Here is a 27,906-nt window from a genome sequence, read left to right as displayed (position 1 = left end):
CGGGACTGATGGCCATTTCTACACTTGCCACGCCAAACCTCTTCGCTATCATAATCAGCGTCAAACTCAAACCCAAGACTAACAACAACTATACATTGCCTTTAGAAACACGCATAACTACATTATCCGCCATTTAAACTGGTCAATACGCCGTTGCACACGTGTTTGTGACGTGTCTCATGGGACGGGCAAATCGTAAAAACCAAGGCAAAACTATTCCGCAGCTCGCTCCAAAAAGTGTTTTTTGACTTTAGATAGAAATGGAATAAGGACAAGTAGAAAAAGTATACTTACTAATGACGATTATTTACTGTTATTATGCTCTTACTATTAGGTATAATTTTATGTTTAACTACATGACAGATTACACTTATGTAAATATAATATCTATATTTAAATGTAAGGTTCTAAATAAATATTTTTACGCCGTCATAATATAAATACGTTACATGATCTAACTTCTATCGCCAATATTGGCAACAATAATATAAAATATTTACATTATTCACAGATTATTTGACCACTCACAGTGTAGAAATATAAATACATAAGTACGCGTATGATTCAATCGTGACACGTAACGCAAACATCTCAAATCGGGATTAAACGGGTAAAAATATAATTATGGAATACCAGTACGTGACATTAGGGTGAACAGGAGCTGTCGACAGGAATGTACCAATCACGCTTTGATCCGGCCCAGTCGTGATTATATCAAAACCTTTTTCACATCGCTCAGGCCCGACAGCGATAGATAAGTACAGATTGAGACGGATAAAGGTGAACGAGAGTGAGGATTAACTTTTCACTTTCTACTTTTGTTTACGTATATATAAATACAACTTTCGTGTAATATAAAAATTATTAATAAAAATTGTATATCTAAAATTTGTTTTAAATTTTTCTCTGAATCTAATGTATGCATAGGGTTCGGATCTATTCTATATACTTAGTATTAATAAAAATCTTAAATTTTACTGTTTTTAGGGTTCGGTACCTCAAAAGGAAAAACGGTACCCTTATAGGATCACTTTGTTTTCCGTCCGTCCGTCCCTTTTTCTCAGGAACGCGTGGAGGGATTTAGCTGAAATTTATATCAAATACTCAGGTCTACTGTCCCTTGGAGCTGTGAAAAAAACAAAAATTCTAAGCTAACGCAATCAAAAGATACAGCTGTTTATGCCGCAAATTCTCGAAACTAGCAAGGGAATCAAAACCTACAAGGTACTTCCCTTGAACGCAGAATCTTGAAATTTGGTATTTCTTATAGTACAGATAAAGGAAAAATTGCGAAAACCATAAATTTTTAGTTACATCATATAATAAAAATATTTTTAATATTTTTTAAGTTACTAGCCCTTTCCTCATGAACGCGTAGAGGTATTAAATTGAAGTTCATATCAAATACTCAGGTCTATAATACCTTTAAGCTGTAACAAAATCAAACTTCTATGTCAACGCAATCAAAAGAAAAAGCAATTTAAGCCGCATATTTTCAAACTCGCAACTACCCGCAAGGGAATCAAAACCTAAAGGGTACTTCCAGTCGATCTAGAATCTTGATATTTGACATGAGTTTTATAGCATATACAAAGGAAAAATTCCGAAAACCTCATTTTTTTAGACCTTTCTCTTTAATTTATGCTCCTCCAGCTTTCCATATTGTAATGTTATGGATTTTATTTTGCAATAAAAATACTATAAATATGACTCGATTGTCGTGATGGGTGAACTTTTACTTATATAGCTACAGGTTTGTACGGAACCCTCGTTGCGCGAGTCCGACTCGCACTTGGCCGTTTTTTAAGAAATATTTTAATTTTTTTGTTTTAATGAATTCCATTTTATAATCATTCTATAATTTCTTCGAATATCCAGTTGTACGCACTAATAGAATGGCAACGATTGCTGATATAAAGAACTTATTTTAGAAAAATTTAACTATTGATGGAAGTTTAGTAATTTAGCGGTAGCATTTTCTCTGCCCTTTCGCATCCCAATTAGGGTGTCTGCACTACACACGTTTTTATGTACATACGTTGCAAAAATTATTTGACTTCGTTTTTACGACGCGCCGACAGCTTGCCCGACGTCAACCTGCACTGGGAAATCCAATCGTAGGCAAGTAATGTTTGAAAAACCGGAACAAAACCGCCCATCCTGGTAAACGATTACTAAACTCTCTCGCTACACAGCCGATATTTACATTATAGTTGCATAGACCGACAAATCAACAAGTCAATTAATGACAATAGTTTCCACCACCGATAAACACCCCTAATACCACAAGAATGACGGATGCGCTGCCGGTCTCAAACAAAATAAATCCGGATTAAATAGGGTATTAGGATTTTCGGAAACCTCACTCTCCATCCTAAACTAAGCATGCTATCGTTTCACGACGGTTTCTTGGTATGGTACTGCTTTGACCAAACCGGTCCATGAATATTTTAGAGTTATAAATACATATCTACATCATGAGCCTATACTGCCCACTGCCACCGCATCAAGATTGCAATAGTTAGAGGTGTAGAATATTCTATTATACCAGTACATTCGTCAGAATTATGAACAATAAAATAACTTTATTTAACTGAAACCGCACACCAATTGGAACTAAATCGAAAACTATTCAAGGCGCCTAGCGCCTCCTTAGAATCATGCTACGCTAGAACTTCTTTTAAGAACTGTATTCCGTGCGAGATGGTGAAACCAGTAATTAATATTCGACTATAGCGCGAACACATATCATTTACAATTACCAATACATTGTATACCCATGAAGTACAATGGAATTTTACCATTTGTATACAATAAACATGGCCGACCACACGCTAGCATTTACACACATTATTTAAACGCACATTCATACGCTTGTGCAATTTAACCAACCTATGAGTCCCTAGCGGAATATTAGTGAGATAACGACAAAATATTTAGGTATGCGAGTATTAGAAAACCTGTGTAATCCACTAGTAACCAGAATAACTTACCCCATAGACTATCAAACTCATGGTATATAGTGACCGTTTAAATGTACACTGAATCCATTGAATTTTTAATAAACAAGTCACATTTACATAACCCGGAGCCGTAGTTACACGATTAATAAGTAAAAATGCACGGCGATTAATTAATTGCTACAGCGAAAAGGCAGGTAACACAAACTAAGCGACTTCGAAAATAGTTCAATGTGCATAAAAATATCCTTTATATATTATATTCGCTTTAAAGTTAATTTTCAAATTGTTAACTGTAAATAGATCAGTAATGATATTGAATGGCCCACTATCTTAATATAATGTATTAATAAAATCAAAACAACAAAATGAATTCAAAATCTACCCTATATTTTACCTATAAATTATGATTTACCAGCAACCCGTATCAAAATATCTTACTGACGAATAAATTCGTTTAATTTACGACTGGTGTTTCTCACACATAATATTCACTGCTCGGCTATAAACAAAGGTTAATCCAGACTATTAATTTAATAATGAGTTAATGGAACGGTTATAAACGAAGCTAGGTAGTAAGCACACTTTCACCTCATTATCCCTCATCGTCGATATAATTTCGGTGCACGAAATATGTATAAATGTTCTGAGATCGCGTGTGTTAAATGTAATAGTAAAACGTTTTTACATTTAGTTTATCGTAAGTAAATATTTAGTTGAAAAGACGCTCGTATTCGTTCAGTTAAATCGAGTTATATTTTCAGGTTTATAGTTGCTTAGTTGTAAAACGTATCTTCAGATATATGCGTGATACTAAACTAGAAATAACTATGGTAATAATATAACGCCCTATTGTTAATGCGGCGATTCGATATTTAGAATTATTATGGGTTTTTTTTTAAAGTAAAAAACACTCGCTAGATACAGACATACTGTTTTAGAATACGCTTTATTCTAAATCAAAAAATCAGTATCTACGATATAAGATAAACTTTAAACCCGCGTAATACAGTGCATTTGTCTGCCGACACTTCCCGCCGACTTCAAACCACGCGCAGTTTTCAGTGAGTTTAAAAATATAAGAAAGGTATACATTTATAATTTTATATTGTAAAACATTTATTATAAAATAGTTTAAGATTGTACAAGTTCCCAGAGAATTTATGTTGATGTTACTCATGTGAAATACTTAATTATTAGAAACTTCATAAATTTATATTACAATAGACTTTACAAGTTTCCGTTTAATTAGATATATTTAACACGATAAGATATAGTTAACATTTATATATTTAAAACGCAATAACCAAGTATGGTTTGATAGAACTATAGCAAATAATTATAGGACAAGTAACCTACTCCTCCTATAGTTAATTAATATAGGTGAATAAATAAATATCATTTGAATACTAATATACTTCGACGAAACTGCTACCTACGCAAGTATGATAATATATTTAATAGGCGGTTTAATTTTACTACGTATAAAAATAATATACATATATTATAATATTTATAGAACCTTTTTGGTCCTAACGAAGTATAATGTACTTAAAAAGAAATATATTTCAACTTTTACTTCCATAGTGGCAGAAAAAAAATTATAACTGTAACACAATACTTACCAGTGCACGTGGTGGTAACGGTCTTGATGTGAAAATGGTCAGCCAACGGAGGCGGCCGCGTGGTGGTCACCACTCATGGTGCTTCTAATTTTATCACTAATACTTTTTGGATGTAGGTTAAACACTCACTTATTTATAAAACAGTACTTTGAGTCAAAAATAGAAACAAAAAACAGTTTATGGATTACCTTTAGAAGTGAGACAGAAGCGGTACGAGAACTATGTTTACGATATTGGCGCGAGCAGTGACGTGAGGCCCCGAAGCCAAAGTGCTCGCTGGTAGAGGCCGAGAGGCCGACTGGCGACTAGCTGGCACTCGTGCCGAGCTTGGGCGGGCGGCCGCGCCCCCGCCCTCACTCCGCGCCCGATGCCTTAAATTCTTTACATACCGTCCCTCACTTTTAAGCGAAGTTAAGTGTTTATCGAAGCTCGTACAATCGTGCTGAAAGATGTGTTATCGCTCTCGACACCAAAACAGCCGCATTTCTCCTGACCGTGTTTTAACGATCACGTTAAACAGTCGCCACGGCACGATTATCAATTTATGACGTGCTACAATCTGTCTTCGGGTACTTAATAATATCAGATACGAATGATTTTATTGGCTCTTAAGTTGTTAGTCTAAACAGAATAGATAGATGTTTATATATATATATATATATATATATATATATATATATATATATATATATATATATATATATATATATATATATATATATATATATATATCATAAAAGACGGAGAATTTGCAACAGAGCATAATATCTTGTGTCTATCTGATTATTTTTATAAATATGTTATCAATTCCCTTATTCGCCCGGCAGATTATTTGTGTGTCCGCCCTGTGGACTGGGGACGTTTGGAGAATTCCACCACGGTATCCCTTGCTTGTCGTAAAAGATGACTAATAGAGGCCATCGGGAGGTCGCGGGCGGACTTCAGAGGGCTCACCTATAGTTTACCTTTGCAATGTATTTAAGTACACAACTGTGACCCTTGGCATCGACGGCAGCGTAACTGGTAGGCCTCGCGCCACCGTTGACGTTGAGGACGTCCTTGCGGTGCGGTTATTGCTGGTGGTAGAATATATTTTATATCTGTCAGAGGAAGCCCGGGGTCGGCCTTAACACGCTGAAGATGGTCACCGCGGAGTTGTTAGGGACTCGGTCCAGCAGTCGCCCGATGTTTTCTATGTCACCAAGCGGCTTACCACCGGGTTATAAAGCCGGCGAACCCAACATAGCCGTCCAATCAACCCCCATGAAGACTTAGCGGAAATGTTTGTCTTTTTTGGCTTGTTAAATATGCAAATTAGGAAGTAGACTCTTTTTTACTTAACTTTTCACTTTCCAAAACGAATGAAAGAAATGTAGAATCTATGTATACATAAAGCTAAAACGTTTAAGATAGATTAAATAATCTTTTATTTAGCCCATAGAAAATATATTAATACTTTCGCTGCATACAGTGTTATTTATGCCCATTTCTTATAATATCTACAAAATAAAATTATTCAAAATTTTGTTTAACGATGAAATTTCTACTCAGTCAACTTCAAGTGTTCCCCAACAAATTTGGTCGTTGAACAATTTTAATATAACGCATAATTTTGTAACTCATTTGCAATTAAGATTACTTACCTACGCTACGAAACGTTGGCACCGCATTTTTAAAATAAAGAATAACGTCTATTTTTTCTTTATCTGCTTTTAATTAAAAACTTTTAAAACAACTGTACTTACAACATGTGCCGAAATAAATTTAAATATATTGATTCGAGATAATAACGAGTGTCATGCACCAGTTATAAACATAAATTATTAATGAAACGTACTTACACTAAAATAAATTAATAATATGCAGTAAGTATACAGAAAAAAGGCAATTAGTATCTTAGAAACAGAAATTAAAACGCAATTGCAAAGATCAAAAATGTTATAAAGTCTTTTCAGTTTCTACATCCACCCTAAATAGTTTTTCTCGACATTATTAATAATTTCAGCCGAATATTTTTTCCAAATATCTAATGGTGTTATTCAGTTTAACAAGCTCTAGATGGTTTTATGTACAAATTATATCTATCATGCACAATACAAGCGACATTCGCATTTATCATTTAAGACAAACTATAATATAGAAATAGGTACTTATTATAGAATACCTTGTCGTAAGTGATAAAGGTGACTTGAGACGTCAGTAAGTACGTTATAAATAGAACCGCTACGCTAGTGAATGGCAGGCGCTACGACCCGTGCCACCGTAGTCGTACTTAGCAAGAGTTGTGACTCTATGTCGTGGTGAACTCAAATGTTACAATTTAAGCCCGCTTCACATTCTTGCTAAGACTACACGAGAACAGCCAAATACGAGAGTAGCCATATTAGTCAAGTCTTGCCTACATTCGTGTAGTTTCCAGTTTGTGTTGGTATTTCGGATCCGAATCAAAAGACTCTCGCATTATATTTAGTGTTTCTTTTTATTCTCGAATTAACGAACAATTGCAATATTCTACAGCCCATAATGCTACAGCCACAAACGTTTCTAACACGTCCATCTTGCATGACAACCGAACGCTCAACTGCGCGAGGGAGAATGTAGAGAGTCACTCTCAGTCTAGGCCTCTTTCGACTAGACCCGAGACTGAGATTTTTTTTATTTCGGGCACGGTAAAGTGACCTCACTATTCCTATTGGTAACTGGAGTGAGTTCCAAAAGAATATCGACTGACGAGAGATGATTACCACTCGGCAGTCGACACAATTATACCGGCCTGTTGGAACCGGATATACACAGGCTGATTAGATAGAACGGTCTTCACAGATAACGAAAAGACATATGATTAAAAAAAAACGCAAATTCTGTGTAATTTAGAATCGCTGGAGTATAATCGTTGTGATTATTAAACTTGTTACTCACCATTTTTCTAAGGAAATTGCATAGAATCCAATAAACTTCACGCCTACAAGTACAAAACTTACCTGAAAAGAAAATTACACTGATAAAAGAAATAAAATAATATATGCACATTATTTCAAAACGTGGATAATAGGTATTATGCAATATAATAATAAAATAATCACATAAATTATTCTACATAGAAACACCAAAATTACTGAGAAGGAAATACAGATATAGGAAACAATCTTTCAATTGAATCTGCTACCCCAAACACCAACCGCTCTCCACCAATGAACCCATGCATTAATAAACATTTAATCAGTGTTTTTATTATATAATTTCTTTGGCTTTTTCTAATCGTAATATGCAAAATGCAATGCAAAGGACTGGTGTATACTTGTGCATTCTATTGTTATAGTTGTGTTTACACTGACAGCGTCGGAGGCATAGTTGTATTGCGCGTGCAGAGTACTACTGACGAGAGGTTTCGGGTGCCATGCCCGGTTTACACTTAGTATGAGAATTTCAGTTCAATTTCAGCCCTACCCCTGATTTTTTTTCGATAGACCTGTAATATGGCAACAGATTCTATAATATATATATATATATATACCTGTAGAAAAGTGAGTGTAAGATCTAAACTCTGTCTACTGAAAAGGGAAATAGGCGTGATGCTACAAGTGTACAGACATACAAATACGTCTACATAGATGCAGGAAAATAATCAAAGCAAAAAAAAATATAACTCATGCTTTTGTTTCGCTGGACTACTGTACTATAACAAATATTCTTATAATATTTGACCTAAAAAATTATAGATAGTAATGAAACAATCCAGCCAATGCGGCGTGAAATATGTAGGTACTGCAATATCAACGCGATAGTCAGTGAATGTCAATTATCAACTTATTGATGTGTATAACCAGCGCAGGTTGGATGCTATCTGGCAATCTAGCAAACACAGTTTTTAATACCGATCTTTCTTTATTTTCCTGAACATTATTTAATCGAAAGTTAAATTAGTAGCGCTTACGAAAAATATAATATAATAGGGAAAATAGCTGAAGGAAGGTAAACAAAATCTGATAAATAATTATAGTATTAAGATTTACTCGTATGTGTTTTTTCATACAACTCGGACATACTCGTACTCACATTTTCTTATCATTTCATCACACAACGTCACGCGCCATATGTTCACTCTTAGGGTTGCCATCCTGATACTAACTTTGTGCATTTCCAATAATTGTTTTGTAATCGTACCTATATAGTATATACTTACTTAGATCTACATAAGTACCTATATTCATTTGACTCGTTTTTTTGAAACAATTCTGAGGGTCAGATCAGTACTCAGATTGGAAAGGTATTTAAACAAACACAGAATAAGTATTCTTCTAAACCACAAATCACTGTGTTGTGAAATGTGTAGGTATGATGTGTATTTCAATATTTACATTGCCTCAAATGATATAACTAAAGAGGCAATTATTACAGACTATAATATTTAATTATATTATTTTTTACTTAAATTACTTTTTTGATTTGTGGTACATACCATAAAAAACAATCAACGAGATGGTGGTCTCATTATATTTGGTTGCGAACACCAGTGAAATGGAAAAGAGTGAATAAGAACTTGGACTGACACCAATCGTATAAACTGTAGTTAATATGTTTTTTTGTAAGAAGCGACCATTCACAGTTAGTGTCATTTCTAAAATCCCTTTGTGAATAAATGTGACAGTTTAAAAGGTAACCATGTAGTTTTGTAAGTATGCAATATGTTGTATCTGGAATTTAAAGAACATTTAACAATAATCTACAGCTTGCGAAGATAATAAAACCACTAACGTTATTTTTACAACCTTTTAATAGCAGCGATGGCAATTTTATTTGTTTTTCTGGAATTCAAGTTGATAAGAATAATTATAGTAGGTTTATCGTGCGTACTATCAATCTTTTGATTTTAACAATCATCATAACGAAGCGGCCGACTGTGAAACGCGAGACCGCATTACTACCCGCACAGAGACAAATAATAATTATTATGCATGAATATGTATCAATTCTTAGTAATCTGTTTAACTGTTGCGGAGAGGATTTAACTCGGTGGTAACAGTTACTGTTTTAAAGAGAGAATGTCCGAATAATCTTTACATATCATAAAAAAGTCGCTCGGCACGTTTATCTGTCTGTCTGAACGTGATAAACTCAAATACTACCTAACGGATTTCGAAATTTGTTATCGAGATCGTCTAAGACGTTGGAAAAGATATAGGCTATTTTTTATTCCAGGAAAATGTATAATAGGACTTTTATCCTGGAAAAACTACGAAGCGGGCGAAACCGCAAGCAAAAGGTAATTTAAAATAAGCTAGAAAGCTTAATATTAATTGGACAGAAAATTTGGTAATTCGATAAGATAAGAAAATCTAGCATTACAGAATATTATATGATCTACATGTAGTCATCATTTAATTCTAATGTGAAACAATAAAACGATTTACTCGCATTGTTTTTTTAAAAAACTTGATACTATGTCTTATTGCCAAACCAAGTTTCTAAAATGGAAGTCGAGTGACGTACATCTAATTTATGAATATTCTAAACAATTCTTTGGTTTTAGAGTTCTATAATTAACTACACTATTGTATGTCTTTGTCTTGCTTTATATTTACGTAAGTAGGTATCAAACCAACTATATTGATAGTTATTGTATTTTATAAATACATATAAAGTTTAGGTACGTATGAGTATTTTCACTATTGAGTGTGCTGGGTGCGCATGCCATTGCCATTTTTGTGACGTATGTCTAAAATAATCAATTAATTATTGCGATAGCATTGCAACTTATATTGTTTTTTTTTTATCACAAAAATTTTAATAGGAAACACATGATATTTTATCAATTATCTATTGCATATTATATTTATTTCCACCAAGTCCTAATAAATATGGATTACCCACATCTCAAGAACCATATTATGCAGAAACCATTCTAAAACTTCAATAATCCGCTGAAACTGTTTTTGATTTATGTAATTTCATCGTAATTACCAGACCTGTTATGATGTGTACAATGTGGCAGTGCTTATAAATAAACAAATATACTTCTTGATGATGGCCAGGTAACTTCATTTCATAAACATAAATTTGAAGCGCCCGGTTTAGACTTCACGTTTATTGTCTAAAATAAAGAGAAATAGTTTGACTCTAATCTCTTAAAAATTGTATTTGGATGACACTAGATCTTGCAAATGCATTTTCATAAAAAATACTTCACGCTTTTCTATCATAAGCATTTTAGTTTATAATTTATTCCATACCTATAGACTACTCCTTTAATAAACGTATTTTTATAAAAAATAAACTTATTAAAAAGAAGTTAATTTTGTCACAATGAATGTAGACCGGAAGATTTGTTTTTTGTCATGTCCAGACAAATAAATTATCCTGCAGCTCGGATCTTCTAGTAAGTACAAAGTATTCTAAAATTGAATCGAATGTGCGTTTAAATCGTTTTACAATTTTGGAGGTATTTGAGTGCATTATGAAATTTAGAGGGTTTATTATGATATAATGCGAGCAGTCTAACAAAACTTGAAGGAAAAAAAGTAAAAAGCGTATTCGGACGTTCTTGAATTTATGAAAAAGTCAAGTGTTAAAAGTTTGTCATAGTATTGTTATCGTAAAGTATGATAAAATATTTACGTTAAGCACTATGAGTGGTCCAAACTTTAATTGTACCCTATACTTACAAATTCTATTGGACCACCACATAATTACGACTTCATATATGATATTTAATGTCATTTTTAATTAGTTATAAACCTATAAAGATTGTTACATGTAGAGGTATCTGAAATACTCACGTCTATGGTCTGCTATCTAATACAAGGAAGAAAGGTACTTAGTCATAGGCACTATTCACAAACGTTACTTAGCTAAGTATGGAGCAATGCTGTCATAATAAGTCTGTTCCTCAGTGCTTTTGGCATGACAGCTTTGCAGTGAGTAGGCATAGGGACGCTGTGATTGGCTAATATTGACATACGACTTTACTTCAGTTTGTTGTCAGGTAAACAAAGCTCAACAAAGCCAAAGAAAACTATGCGTTCGGTGCATTGAGCGACCTCACAATATTGTTTGTGAATACGGGTGTAATATCAGTGGTTCTCTCTTTTAACCCCAACCTTACAGACCTGTATAAATCATTGCACTACATTATATATATAATAATCGGTACATATACATACATATAAAATTTGTTAAAACGTAAAATTTTTAAGAGTTAAATTCGAAATTTCAAATAATATGAAAGTGTTTTAACAAAGTCGTTAGGTAATAATTTTTCCATCGATCCGTCTGTGTATCACATGTATTTATAAATATATTTGCCTAAACACTAGCTATAATATCTATAACTTCAAAAATAACATGCCTTCTTAGAAAGAAGTCTTCATTTTCTGTTTAACCTGGAAATGACGGGAAGGGGATGGATTTAACAAAAATCCTTTTATACCGCTGATTCTCCTACGTTAAGAGCTTCCTTACAGACAGAATTTATATCTCTACATATTATATCAAGATGCAACCGGTTTAAGCAGTATGGTGTCTTTTAGTAAAGTATAAGTTTTTTTGTTGTAGAATAATCATTATTGGCAATAGACACAGTGAAAAGGACAACCTAATTATATTTATAGCCAAAGTAATGAGCCAATAAGTACCTACTAATACCTATTTTAAACTTATAACTGAAAATAAACTTAACTTACACTTCTGTTAACAAAATGCCATTAATCTTGAATTTATTCTGCAATAATTATAATATCAGTAATTTGTTCTTATATGAACATCATAGTTTGACATACGTGGATATGTCGTCCTTTTATACTATGTCGTCTAAATTAGTTATTTAAAGAAATATGAAGGAAAAGCACGCGTTTATCTTAATTATTCATAACTACGATAAATAATAACACAATAAGTTAATATTTTCTTTACTTAAATAGTTATATCTAGGTAGGCAATCGTGCACGAAAAAATACATATATAACGTTAAAATTACCAATACCATATACCAGTACGTTTGTTATCGTGTAACAGAGAAAATACAGGTATTAAGATATTGTATTCAAGATCTCGTTGACACCCTTCTAGAATCAAATACCATGCAAGCATGCCAATCCACTGGAGCGGATATACTTGTGATGATAGTAAATGAATAATACAAGTAGCAATAGCGTGTGCAAATACGTCATGAATGATTAGGAATTGGACAGGTGACGTCACGGGCGCCTCGCCGCGTGCGAAACATTCGAGTGCGAGTGGGATAACTCACGTTTCTTTCATGACGTCACTCGGGAAATGAACGCGGCAGCCGAGTTTGGGGTCAATGGCCAATCTACAAAACAAAGAAATATACTATTCAATTTTTTATACATCACAACACAATGATAGGATTATTGTTAAAGTTTCAGCAACGACCATGAAACTAAATAGCTAAAATTATCTTTAAACTTTGTCTAAACTTTCAAGCACATGCATTATTAAATATAGCGTACCAAAATGTTTGACAAAAACAATATTATGATTCAATATGATATAAGTACTGTTAAATCACAATTTTTATGCTGAACATTTATTTAGCATTCTTACTACAAGAGCGCCTTATAATTGAGCAATATGTTTAAGCAACTAAAACGCTTATGGTATTGAAGATAACGGATAAAAAAGGACTTTAGCTTTATATAAGTAGATTTATGATAATTATAGCCGATCACGTTCTTTTAAATTACAGTATAATATTATCTACATACATACGCGTAATAAAAGAACACTAAACACATACCCGTCATCTCCATTTTGATTAGCAACATCAACGGAATCAGTGGCCGATTCATTATCCTCTTCAACACCATTGCAATTTTCCACTACCACTTCAGGATTTGCACCCATGTCCAATAAAGTAACTAGCAACCAGACACCCGACCGATTCTCGACGAACCGATATCACAGACTACCATTCTCCGCCCTTGGTAAAAGATTACCTTTACTACAAGTACTATTATTAAATTAAGCGAAGTTACATTACAGACAACATGAAGCACATAAGCATGCGCCGACGGTGGTAAACGGGTCACGAACGCATGGTTAGGGCTTCGTCTAAGTAATCCTTTTAAAAAGTAGTTTGCCTGCTATATCCTCATACATCCAAAGAGTCAATTTCACATATTGTTGTGAGTTAAAATATCATACCTGATCAGTTTCTTGTACAATTAGAACTTCTTCAGACGGCACATTTATAAGGCCGAACTGAGCTGCGCGTACATTTATGCCTATATTAAATTACCGACACTATTCCCAACTATATAGCGTTTTAGTTACATTTGAAACGTATATATAGTATCCATGTTTGACATCTTGATACCTAGGCAGTAAGGTTTCATAACTAATCTCCACAAAAAGTTAGCGAAGTAACGAACGTTTATTAAATAAATTATATCCATTAAGCAGAAAATAATATGACCTCTAATAATCTCTCTCATGGTGCGAAGCGTACTCTAGCAAAGCCGAGCTGACACAGTACAGTCCGTAATAAATTTTTATAATGAGAAAGTAAGAACGAAATATCAGAAAATCGGTCTTTTAAACCTAACAAAAGAAAACAAAGAAATACTAACATATTCAAATATTATATATCTTACAACTTAACTTCTTAACTTATCTATTAATATTATACTTAAACACGAAAATTTGTCAAAATGTTACTTATTAGAAGTAAACGTAAAAACAGTTGAACGGATTTAAAAGAAATTTGCCACATAGATAGACCATGTCCCCGATTAATACACAAGTTATTTTTAATACACACAGACACACACACTCACAAATTTTATCTCTGAAGGCGTAGGCAGAGGCGCAACTGGTGCAACCCACTTTCCGTCGTGTGTATTCCTTCGCATGATGTGATAGTGTGCAAGCCGATCGCCTGATAGTGAGTAGAAAAATACAATATCAGTTTGCCCAACCCGGGGTTAGAACCCAAGACCTTGGTTTCCTTTTATCCCGGGAATACTTAATGGAATTTTTAATCTGAGAGATGGCGCTGGCGTCGTACAGCTGGCGCTATGTAACGCTACAGCATTTTATGGACTTTTGTAGCGAGAAAGGCTTTTCACGCAGGCGAAGCCGTGAGCAAAACTAATAACTGTAATTAGAATTAATTACCATACAAGTTATGACTACAACATCATCTGCGTGGATTTAGTTCTATCTCAGTTTATCACATACCCCTCCCGATACTCCGCTCCGTTATACAGAACACATGCGGCGCGTGTGGCCCGTCTGCTCCGTGTGCCCATCTCCCAACTTACCTTATCTATCTATACTATTATATAAAGCTGAAGAGTTTGTTTGTTTGTTTGAACGCGCTAATCTCAGGAACTACCGGTCCAAATTGAAAAATTCTTTTTGCGTTGGATAGCCCTTTGTTCGTGGAGTGCTATAGGCTATATATCATCACGCTATACCCAATAGGAGCGGAGCAGTAATGACTAATCTCAGGAACTACCGGTCCAAACTGAAAAATTCTTTTAGCGTTGGATAGCCCTTTGTTCGTGGAGTGCTATAGGCTATATATCATCACGCTATGACCAATAGGAGCGGAGCAGTAATGGGTAATCTCAGGAACTACCGGTCCAAATTGAAAAATCTTTTTGTGTCGGATAGCCCTTTGGTCGTGGAGTGCTATAGACTATATATCATCACGCTATGGCCAATAGGAGCGGAGCAGTAATGGCTAATCTCAGAAACTACCGGTTCGAACTGAAAATTTATTTTTGTGTTGGATAGCTCTTTATTCGTGTAGTACTATAGGCTATATATCATCACGCTATGACCAATAGGAGCGGAGCAGTAATGAAACATGTTGCAAATCGAGGAAAAAATATTAGTTTTGAGAGCTTCCGTTGCGTGCGCTGCGTAAACGGTTAAAGTTATGCAACAATGATGTATGACGGGATTTTTCCTCTTAAAAAGTTCTAAAAAATATATTATAAAACAAAGTCCCCCGCTGCATCTGTCTGCCTGAACGTGTTAAACTCAAAAACTACCCAACGTATTAAGATGAAATTTGGTTTGGAGACAGTTTGAGTCCCTGGGAAGAACATAGGCTCCCGGGAAACTACTACTTTTATAACGGAAAACTTTAGCCTGAAAAACTTTATAACGCGGGCGGAGCCGCGGGCAAAAGCTAGTATTACATAAAATAAAATTTAATATTCTTTAATAATAACATTTTAAAGTCATATGTGGTTTAGCGTGATACTCCAACGAACATTTAAGCAAACAAAAAGAGAAAATTTTCTAAAATTGTTGTTTTAGTTTCCGTTACTCATTCCTGGCAGTTATTTTCATAAAAATATTTACTTGATTAGGTACATAAATGGATAATTACGATTTTATTAAATGTTTTACGGTACCTAACCTATAGATTTAAACTTTCATTATGCTTAATGCTTAATACATTAGTACTGTGTTGTGTTACGTAGGTAGGCATTCAATATCAACAGTTGTATCATCGTAGAATCCTAAGCACTAGGTACTTACTAAGTTAAGGTTATAATGAACCACACAAAAGGAACAAGTTAGTTGATTAAAATACAAAAAAATTAATAGACGCAAAAACATTCATCCTGAAAAGGAAAAATAAATGCTCACAGGTCCTCGGCCTACGACGGACGCCCAGACAGAAACACATACCACTTTTTTACGTACAAAGGGAGTCTAGTTAACGACACGGGTTTTTTTTGTGTCGAGGGTGAGTTGTTTTTTGTTTTATACGGACATGGCAGAGTGAGCCCATTGCACATGATGGTAGCGGAGTAAGGTCCAGACAGGGTGTCGGCTGACGAGGGATAGTTATTCCTAGCCAGTCGAAACAACTACGTCGGTCTGTCTGAAAGCGGGTATACACAAGTCGATTTCTGAACGCGACCAACTTACGTAGGCTACCGCAGGTGAAAATGTACGAGCATAAGCAGGGGCGGCCTAAGCTATGCTTAAATATGTCTGCGCCCCATTTATCCGGTTTCTTGTGTTTAGGTCCTAAGTGTACCTATATCTGCGTCGCATTCCCTAACGGCTCCAGGTGATAACCTGTGATCTTATTTATACTTATCTAATAAGAAAAACCAAAGTTTAACGACTTAGTGCTATTTAAATAAACTTACGTACACCTGTGTCATTTACAAATCGAAAATATTTTAATCACGTCTTTACACCTAAAAGGAACCATAGACAATGACACAACCAGAGCACCAATTTTTTACCATGCGTGTGCGGTCCTATGATCTGAGAGAGGGCAAGCCTATAACGGGCCACAACGGGTACAAATTTCGGGCTGATAATTATTATAATTCGTATAATGAGTAAGATTGTATAACTCAAAAATACCGCAAAACTGTGGTAATTTTTATTAATTTGGCCTGATGCACCTTAAACATATCTTACATGTCGGAATCACACACGCGAATTAGAAGGACATAGGAAACAAGAAGGCATCACAGAGAATATTGACAAAAAACAAAAATTATAACAATAGCGAGTTACCTATACGATTTTTAAATTGTTACACTTCCTATGGTCTTACCCCTGCGCACATTAACAAACAAAAAAAAAGTTTATTGAAAGCATTTTTGCATAAATCCGCAGCAAGTAATGGTAGTAAAAAATAGCAGCAAGTATTCAATAAGATTTTAAGTGCCGATTTCCGCTACGTCAACGCATATAGAGAGAACAAAGAAAGAAAGCGTCTTTGAATCTGATAAAATATGAAGTAGTACATACCTTCCTATTTACTTGAACTTAAATATAAACTCTAAAGAAGATGTGCAGCCGTTAAGAGATAATATTGTTTTTTAAAAGTTGCTAGAAGTCATGAAAAATGTTTTTAAAGAAAATAATAAAATAAACTTACTTTATTTGAACACAAAAACATAGCCACCCTATAGTAAGCGACACGGGTCTGCATACGGAACTCTAAAATCAATATACGGGTTCTACTCGCACTGGACCATTGTTTTTTATTTTATCTGCTGTAAAAGATGCGAAGCGGTGATCGGCTGGCAATTAATACTAGTTCCATTAGCCCCTTGGGACACGTAGAGCAAATCAAATAAGCTGTTCAATCAATCTGAACGGTTGGTTGTCCACGAACTTTTAATAGATTGCCTTCGATCGCTCCAGTACTTACCGTAATGGCCTCGTGATTGTTTACTTGCTTACCACGGCTGCAGATACTTTACAGGCTTTGCAACGACTATGTATGTGAGGTAAGTATTGTTATCATACTAATAGGTATCTGCTGAATACTTAGAATACAATAATATAAATACTTACAAGTAGGTACCTTTTTTTTATTATTTCAGGAGTTTGTTGGTAATTTCATGACCCTGTCGCTCCATATGTAAGCTTTAACAGGTTTTCACACTCTTTTCACTATGGAGGTATAGGTATAATGAATCCCTCCTAGCCGAATTTCGGCCACGGCGGCCAATCTCTATTCCTTCACTCTCATAGTCCGGTGAACGGCAATCCGATACAAAAGGAAAGAGATCATGCGCAGGACCCAACGGCTGTACATACTTCCCCAGGCACGGGGATATCACTACTTTCTGTCTCCGACTGAATACTTTATAGGATGGAAAAAACCAGTCGCAATTATTTTTTACTAGACCTGGAATTGTACTTAGGACCTCCGCAGTAGTTTTCTTTGTACTGCGTAGGTACGCATTACAACCTCTGCCACCAAGGTAGTCAGACATAGGTAATACTTAATAATACTTTCTTTGTAAGGTGAGTTCAAATTAACTGTTGATGGAAAATCTAAAAAGGAAAAGTAGACACTAAGAATTGAAAACAAATAGGTATTTAAGTAACTACTTAGTAAATTTTCCACTTCTACCAGTTAATCTAACTAAAGTTGATATTAACGTTACAAAATGTATACTATTATATAAACCTAGTGCTTGCTTGTTTGAACACGCTTATGTCAGGAAGTACTGATGCGAATGAATCGAATAGCATATCATGTTCTTTCTAGGCTCTCAAACTACAAAACATAAAATTTCATCGTAATCCATTGGGTATTTTTTGAGTTTATCGCATTCAGATAGGCAGATAGATGCGGTGGGCGGATATGTATATTTTTTTGATTTTTTTAAGATAAACAATTGCGTCATACATGTTTGTTGCGTAACTTTAACCGTTCACGCAGCGCAAGCGACGAATGCGCACGAAAGAAATATTTTTTTGCCGTTTTTGCAACATTTTTCATTGATGCCCCGCTCCTATTAGTCAGAGCGTGATGTTGTATAGCCTATAGCCTTTGTCGATAAATGGGCTATCCAACACAAAAATATTTTTTCAACTCAAACCAGTATTTCCGGAGATTAACACGATCAAACAAAGAAACTCTTTAGCTTAATACAGGGTCATTTGACATTGTGTTACTAAATGAAACCACATACTCGTCTTCACCTTTGTTGACATTGTGCCAAAAATTATCCATTAATAAAGAATATTTTCACCAAAATTGCAGGATTCAATTTTCTGAGTTTTTATCATTCTGTACTTTAATGCGAATATGGCATGTGCGTGAGTGTATTTCTGACTGAAAGTACGATGTTGCCGATGCGACGAATTCTCTTAGAGTAATAGTGGCTTTAGAGCACATTAAAAAAATTACTTTTTATTAATAATTATTTGGTTCGTAACTTACACTTTTTTATTTTACACCTACGGCTCAAATAACTTATTGTAAAGTGTTATTTCCAAGTAGATAAGCATGTGGTTTAAATTAGGTAACGCATTGTCAAAATGTCTGTATAATAGTAGAGATAATAGATAAGTATATCATATGACTTTACCAAACTATGAATCATAGTTTCGTAGAATGTTACAAGTGAATAATAGAGTTTATCATTCGAATAAAATTATTTACCCACTTCGCTTATCAGTGCGAGTCCATGCTTTAAAAAAATCTCGTTACCGGTTCCTACTGATGCATACCTCCGTACAAAGCGATTTCATTAAAGATTATGTAATATCGCTAATGTTATAAAACGTGCTGTAAGTTGCAACGTATATCTTATAGGAAACCATTAGCCGCCCTAACTTTAAATTTTTATTTTCCTGCCAGATACCGTATGTAGCATAAAAACCGACTGGATAAAGATTTTTTTTAACTGTAAAAATTTATATTAATAGGAAAGTAAATAAAAATCAATTGCCGCATGTATAAGTAATGCAGCACGTTTTAGTAATCACGAACCCAATTCCAATTCCGATTTGTTGTGATTTTCCGTATTGTTTTACTACAATTCTGCCAGTGTTGTAGTAATTTACATGAGTCTACCTTTAGCTCATCAGAACTAATTCGCCCTGCCTACTATTGAATATTAAAAACTGATAGTCTATATTTGACTTTATACATTATACGTAGCAGAAAACAATATGAAAAAGAAATCCTTCTGTAAAAATATTAACACTGGACAATTTGCCAGAAATACATAATCATATCAAATATATTGGTATGAGTAAGAGTGGACTCGTAATGGTTTTATCTTGCTATACCCAACGATAAAAAAGTACTTATACCTATCTCAGTTGCACCTCCATCCTAAAGTTCGATGACATCATAACGCATGGCATCTCTTTTTCTGTTATTTGACACATACTGCTCCCAACAGACAATTTTGATAATCTTTATCCTATTATTCAGGTAACGAACATTTTTACTAAAGCAATTATAAGAAATTGTTAACTACTCCAGTATATTGAACTGCAAATATACTGAATTAAAATATATTTGACGATTTAGGGATATAATATAAGGATAAACTTATAGATTTGCGTACAGGTTCTTTTTCAATACTATATTTGGATGGAAAAACCTAATTTGATGCACATTTACTTAATGAATTTTTAGAAAAATCACAACAGTATTATCCATAATTAATTTATTTTACATATAGCTAAATGCTATTTGGATTCATTTTTATAGCACTCATTCTAACAATATATTTTGAATGATATTAACACCAGGAAACAATAACTATTACAAAAATATACAAAATTAAAGGATGAATTACAAACATGGAAATACTAATTTAAGAAACAGAACGAAAAATGTTTCTCTAACGATATTTACGGCTTATCTTAATACCATAAATAATACGTAGGTAGGTATATTTTATGTACTGCGGCGTACTCAGCTAGCTAATTATACAAACTAAAATATATAAATAATTAAAAAGGCCTTTATCACGAGAGCAGTAATTTATTAAAGCAGTCGACTTGAACCTGAGTTAACCTCTTTTTAAAAGAATGAGGTCCAGAATTTTCTCAATTAACTATGATTGTCATACCAGTACCACTACATCTACTCAGCTATATTATGTTAAATACCTTCCTTGACTAGTCAGTTGTGGTATCAAAAGCAATAAAAATAACTTTCGATTGCGACCTTATACAACTTAAAATTTACTGGACAAATACTCCTGATGTATTATAATAATAAGCAAACCAGTAATTTTTAAACTCTTACACACACATTAATACAAATTTGAATGCAAATTTCACACATGCAAAACTACAATACTTAATTAAAATTTGTGTCTTTGAATAATAGGAATACGTAGGTAGGTACAATATTAAAAAAATAAATAATCATAGTATTATTATAGTAAGACCAACCGTCAACCTAAACTATTATTGAAAACTTTGTGGTCGACCTTCAGTTAGTCGCCCAAGGAAATCAAATTAATGAGGATAATGTTTGTTTGCCACATAATGTTATCATCGATATCGTTTGTTCTTATCGCCTCAACCCGTCACTTGCGAAGAACCATTTTGCTGTAAGCATCCGTACGGCGCTTATAACTCATAGGTCGAAAATCCTCATCGGCAACTACGTGTCTTCGGCAACCGCCGAACTACAACGCAGGATAGCAACAAAACGCGGGATTCTAACTTCAATTGCTAACCTTTTAAGAACGGTCGCCGCGATGCCAAATCCGCCTGATACGAATAGTGTGATGATAAGAGTATGTCGCGTCGGCCCGTATAGACACGAAAACGATTAATTTCAGGTCGACCATAAAGTTTTTTTTAAGTAACACTTCACATTTACAATAAATTAAAATCACACAAATATCTCTAGAACAATAATAATTTGTACAATTTATCTTTAAGGATTCAGTTTCAAAACGTTTATAATGGTGGTAATTTTTCATATTTATTAGTCAAAATAGTAACGTAAAAAATCCGAATAATCAATAATTAAAGAAAGTCTTTTTTTTTTCTTGAAAAGTTATGCGAACTTACTGCCGAAAAGTAAATGAAATCACTTATTATCATTATTAAGAACATTGTAACTTTAAGCTGATTAACAGTAATCTGTAAATCTGAGCATAATAAATACATACACACAATTCACAACAAGCTTAAAAAATATATTTTGGAAAAATAATACTCATAATAAAAGCAAGCATGATTCCTTCAGAATTAAAGGTTTTTGTGTGTGGTGATTATTGCTTACCATCAAACAATCAACACGCGTGTTTGCTACTATACTTTTTAGGGATTCTTGTAAATGTTTTTTGACAATTACAATTAAGTAGATTGTCCATCGCGATAGTAATTGATTCCATAATGGCCGACAAGTAATATATCAATTTGACATTTGATACTTTGAAGAAAATACAACCCAATTATTGGCAAACCTATTATTATAATGTCATGACTTTTTCATTAGAACTAAAATACTGTGTAACAGTTTGATTTTCAAATTAACTTGTTCAATGACCAATAATTGGTAATATAAATACTAATATAATATTTATAGTCTAATTTTTTTATATTATACATGGAAAATTTTATGAGCTAAAATAGTGATGTCTTAATTGGTAGCAAGGTTTTAAACATACATAATATACTTATTATCAAAAATTCTCATCAATATATCATAAGTGAAACCATTGGAATAACCTTAATTATAATTGGTTTGAGATGCAAGGAAATATTTAATCATGATACTTTGCCATTTACCTAAATCAACATAGAAATCTACATAATTAAATATTTCAATAAAATATCCATGCTATACAATGAGGTCTCATATATATGTTAATTAACAGAAATGGTATTTTATTAAATGTAGTCTTCATAAAACATTTTAAAACATAGTAATTATTAATCAAAATCATATAACAAATAATGCAACAAATTATCGAAAATAAAATTATGTAATACAGTTAACGCAACATTAGTGGCTCAAGTACACAGTCATCATTAATATCAACATTGTGCTCCTTACTCACAAAACGTTTTATATGTGTATAAACTTTATCATTTAGTACATGTTATTACCTAATATTTTTATTTTAAAACTTTGGTAACAAAGGCAGTACTTAACCACTGCCTTTACAAATGGAAATTATTTATAAACAATAACAACTAGTGAGACATTCTTCACATTCCTATAAGTGCATGATAAAATTAAGTATTTGTGCACAAACTATCTCATAATCATTAAAACATTAAAGTTATTGGACTTATATATGAAATCATACAGTCACTGGTATCTTAATTTCCTTGTTTACAATATAAAACTTGTGCTTTTTACCTAACATACCCCAAACTACAGCAACATTTTCAATAACTATATTAAAGGGAATAGTAGCCAAAGCACCACCCACAAATAAGAAGAACTTTAACGGCCCAAATCTATAGATAGGGAAAGATTTGATTACACCAAATATGTACATATAAATATTAACAGCCCCTATAAATCCACACAACAAATCTAAAACATGTGGACAAGGTATAGGGCAAATGGCAGCTAGCAGAACATTACTTGTTGATAATGGTAGTGTTACCCATGAATAACATGAAATTGCTAAGAATATTTTATTAATAACAGGTATTTCTTTAGAATGTACCACCAAAAGTATACCTTGTATCCACCTTTTCCTTTGCTGCATGAAGTCCCACAGGGTGAAGGGTGACTTCTCCCACATTTCTCCTTCTACAAAGTTAAATGTGTAGCCTTCTTTATAGCCTTTCATAGCAAAATAACAGTCCTCCGCGACAGATCCATCAAGCCCATTGTCAAATGACACTTTTTTCTCAGCACTAACCTGGAATAAAATACATTTTAAGATGTCAATTTTTTTTAAAAAGTATCTAGTTATTTTCAAAGGAAAAATACATACTTGTGTTACAACATAAGAACCTTTCCAACTAAAGAGGGGCTTGTGGAACAAATAAAATTGGAATCGTAGCTTTCCCATATCATCAGCTACACGAAAACTATCAGCCAATGTTGTCAACCAGTTCACAATATGTTCATTAGCATAAGTAATGAGCCCTTGTCCAAACTGATGTTGGCCATCCATCACAAAATTCAAAATTCCTCTAACAGAATTATCTGTGAGTAAAGTCTCTTCATCTAAGTGCACAATCCAGTCATTCTCTGCTAATATATTGACATTATCTTCAAGACAATACTGCAGTGCACGAGATTTAAACAATGCACCAGTTTTAGTCTTGTATTCTGATGGTACAACCACTTCACGGACTCTTCTATGTTTTGGCAGATTAATAGCTTTGTCAGTGACTACTTCAATCATAAAATTCTCCATGCCCACATCAATACACATGTTCATATTTCTTGTAACATTATCTCTGACAAGTTTAGGAAAGTCACCTCTAGTCACCACTCTAATACAAATAAAAGGTGCAAGTAGTGGAGATCCTTTAAGTTTCACTTTACCAGGGAAAGCATTGAACAGTGTTAGTCCTGCAAAATTGCAGAGCACCTGGGGTATTGTTAACAGAGTAAACAACCTTAATATGTACAAAATTATTGTACCATACACTCCATATGCTCCCCAAGGATCAATTATCTCCTTTTCCTTGTCATCCAAATTTATAGCACCAGCAAACACAAGGAACAAAAATATAAATGATATAAAAAATGTACAGTGAAGTAAGTGCTTGATTCTTCCCCTTAGCATCCTGAAACAAATATTACAACAGTTCTATTATAGCTGACAACACAAACAATATTTATGTTACTCAAGCCATAACTTGTGAGCAAACCTAAACTAATACACTACTGGCATTTTTGTATTCAATGGAATAATTGTTTTTATTTTTATTTTGTTTTTGTGAAGCAGTATACACTCTAAACAGACACTGTTGATTTGGGGTTTGAAGGACCTCAGTATATTTACTGGGTATTGTAGAACTGCACCTAATTATTCATAATGACCTATGCAATGAAGTGTCACACAGCAATTAGTAAATTAGTAATCCAAAGTAGTATGATATAACTGTTTGCTATTGCTCTTTTTTAGAGCTAGACCAGCGTTTACTGTCAGACGAACGACTTACTATTAACTTTATACAACTACTAAATAATATAATAAAACTTGATTTAATGGCATAATATAAGATTTTTTTTTATTATTGATACTTAGTCATCCCTTCAATATATAATCATACGTATACTAACTGTGTATCTTTAAACTACTCACGTATTACTCGTTTTCCTGATATAATTTTTGACTAAGCAAATCAAACTTAATTTTAAATTACGTGTATACCCTTGAGTCACTAGAACACAAAATCATTTTTTTACAATGCCGAATAGAGATGGTATGCTTCGCTTGTTAAAAATAATTTCGAAAAACTTACCTTGATTATTGATGTCCCTGAACTTCCAGGAAAAAATTCAATGGAACAACAAAATTAAGACAAGAGAAGCACTGTTGATAATTGAAACAAACACATGAAATTAACGTATAAATAAAATTTCCTTTTTATAAATTATTTATCATCTTTAGGGTAAATTACCTTTTTATAAATATTTTTAAAAATTACAAAGATGTATTTAGAATTAAACAGTTGACCAAAGAGTCCTAGACTCTAGCAAGCAGGTAGTGGCAGGTAGCAATTGGCAGTTAGTAGCAATGTTGCCAGATGGATGGTGGCCCAGTTCGCCAAAATTCGTCATAAAGTAGCGTAAAGTCGCCCAATCGTATAAAAGAGTGTAAAGGCCAAGGACGAAAAATAGGTACTCTATTTTTATTTTTTTTTGCGTATAAGGTATTGGATAGGTGGTTAAGTCGACGATAATTTGTAAATTGCCAAGTCACACAACCCAGTAAGGAAACGTCGAGCAAACAAGTTCCCCATTTTGTAAAGTGATCTCTCTTCAACTTCCTCCTCAAGTTAAAAATTATTTCAAAACAGGGATTATAGCGGGAGCTGTTTGTCATAGCCCAATTGGCGACCAGTCGCCATTCACGATTTTTTATTTGCCCCGAATTTCTCAGATGTAGCCTAAATAGCGCAAATCGCCTAATCCGACAACACTGATTTATATTCCCCACAGAGTACAGACTAGGGATGTTATGGAGCTCCGTAACCGTAACCGAAACTATCGGATATCCGAAATAAAAATATATCCGTAACCGTAACTGTATCCGTTATAAAAGTTTCGGATAAGTTACGGATAATATGTTCCGACACGTTTTTGTTTCACCGCTCACACGCTACGTGAAATTTGTATAGTTTGTTATTTTTAATCATAACATAAACTCATTCATAAATAGTTTTTCTTTTTTATTGAGTAAAGTGAAGTGACATGCGTCCAAAAGTTTTTTTTTTTTTTTTTTTTTTTTTTTTTTTTTTTTTTTTTTTTTTTGGTCATGTAAAAGTAATTTTTGCAAAATATAAACAGTGTGATAAAAACTTTTCACGGAGAGGAGGTGTCACTACTTCTAAAACACACAGTTTTTCCGAACACCTATGTCTCCCAATTAGTTAATCGATAATTAATAATCGACGATGACGATGAACAATAGTTAGTATTCGTCACCCTACTGTATTACATAATATATATATATTTTTTTTTTATTTAACTTTAATCCGTAACCGAAACTATCCGAAACTACCGGATAATCCGAAATAATTATTATCCTTAACCGTATCCGAAACCGATATAATTTTATTCCTATATCCATATCCGTATCCATATCCGAAATTTCATATCCATAACATCCCTGGTACAGACTACAGATTGACACAAACTTGTATTGATGCCATAGTTGTATGGAGAACCGATAAATATGGGGACAACTTGAAAAAGTGTTTAGTGGTAAGCAGCATCTTACAACTCAGAACCCACTGTAATAGCGCTAGCATAGCCATGAAATTATCAGTTATAAATAGTCAGTTGTGTTGTGTACTGAGTCGAAAAAATTAATATCTTTAGTGACTACGTGTTGTTGATGTATGAAGGTTAATGAAACTGTAGTATATACCAACACAGCTATAACAGAATAGAAGCTTTTTCTTAATTAATTCAATGTCCTACTTACTGTAACAACTTTTGGAGCTTTTTCTATAAAGGACCCACTTGCTACTATAGCGCCATCGTAATTTGATGCTCTGACGGACACTTTTTCACGTCTTCACCTCAGTTTACGCTTCGTACATAGTTGCTATATTTTTGACACTTCTTTAAGTGTTGTCTAGGGGGTGGACACTTTGAATATTTTGTGTAATGATGTTTGGATCTAGGTTTTCTAAGAATGATTGTATCCTAAGTAGGAACTAAACCACTGTTGGCTCTGCCATTTATAGGAAGAAATATTTATATATGCATAATATACTGGGATACGCACAAACATTTATAACAAGGTAAACAATAAGTAATACATAAAGGTTCGGGTAACATGCATCTTATAATACTACCGACTGTCGCACGGTTCTAGAGCACAAAATGTCGGGTACATTTACTATTCTTCACATTTCGTTCCATTTTATTATATTAATATTTATTTTATAGCACAAAGCCCAAACTATCTGGTAAAGATAATTTTATTAGTATAATAACGTACTAATTTATCTCGTATTGAAGTAATAATATTCTGTAGAATCTTTTATCTGTGATCTGTGATAATACCTCAATGTCTTGTTCTGAGGATAATACAGGCAGTAGGCACTCGGCACCGGTGTTTCCACATTAGGATACTAATCCCTGCTTCGGGGCGAAATGGCATAATTTCAATCAACACAACATGACTTATTTTTTGTTAAGAATAAATTAATGTTACAGATTACTTTTCAAGATATGCTTAGGACTTTAAAGATAATTGGGGTATTATTTTTCTGTTGTTATAATGAACAATAAGTTTTTAGTTTATGGCTCTCTTTTTTGAAAATTTCGTAATATCTAAATATTATCTGGTAAATATAACATAAATACATACTATATAATTATCTGATTTAATGATTATTTTGTTATGAATTACAGAAACCTTTTTACCATAAATATTAATTTA

At 33.5% G+C, this 27,906-nt stretch overlaps 2 protein-coding genes across 4 annotated transcripts in view; both read right to left on the bottom strand.

Moving 5' to 3' along the window:
• Positions 1-13,509, bottom strand: part of LOC115442604 (eye-specific diacylglycerol kinase) — a 130,164-nt gene extending 116,655 nt beyond the window's left edge. The window contains exons 1-2 of one of the 3 annotated variants that reach the window (XM_030167683.2): positions 13,341-13,509; positions 12,831-12,893 (exon numbers count right to left, since the gene is read on the bottom strand). In XM_030167683.2, the coding sequence (XP_030023543.2) occupies positions 12,831-12,893; positions 13,341-13,447 (170 nt within the window). In that variant the 5' untranslated portion in view covers positions 13,448-13,509. Of the gene's footprint in view, positions 1-4,585; positions 4,870-12,830; positions 12,894-13,340 lie in introns of those variants that run through there. The other 2 variants (XM_037441636.1, XM_037441633.1) reach the window with 2 other exon arrangements.
• Positions 13,510-20,494: 6,985 nt separating this feature from the next.
• LOC115442610 (beta-1,4-mannosyltransferase egh) lies at positions 20,495-25,548 on the bottom strand. Its single transcript, XM_030167700.2, has 3 exons — positions 25,253-25,548; positions 23,767-24,571; positions 20,495-23,691 (listed from the first exon to the last, which is right to left on the bottom strand). The coding sequence occupies exons 2-3, from the start codon at positions 24,568-24,570 to the stop codon at positions 23,119-23,121; spliced, it is 1,377 nt and encodes a 458-aa protein (XP_030023560.2). The 5' UTR covers position 24,571; positions 25,253-25,548; the 3' UTR covers positions 20,495-23,118.
• Positions 25,549-27,906: the final 2,358 nt, after the last annotated feature.

This window comes from Manduca sexta, chromosome 22 (genome assembly GCF_014839805.1).
Source record: "Manduca sexta isolate Smith_Timp_Sample1 chromosome 22, JHU_Msex_v1.0, whole genome shotgun sequence".
NCBI classification, from domain to species: Eukaryota; Metazoa; Arthropoda; class Insecta; order Lepidoptera; family Sphingidae; genus Manduca; species Manduca sexta.
This window is presented reverse-complemented; position numbering and strand designations above follow the sequence as displayed.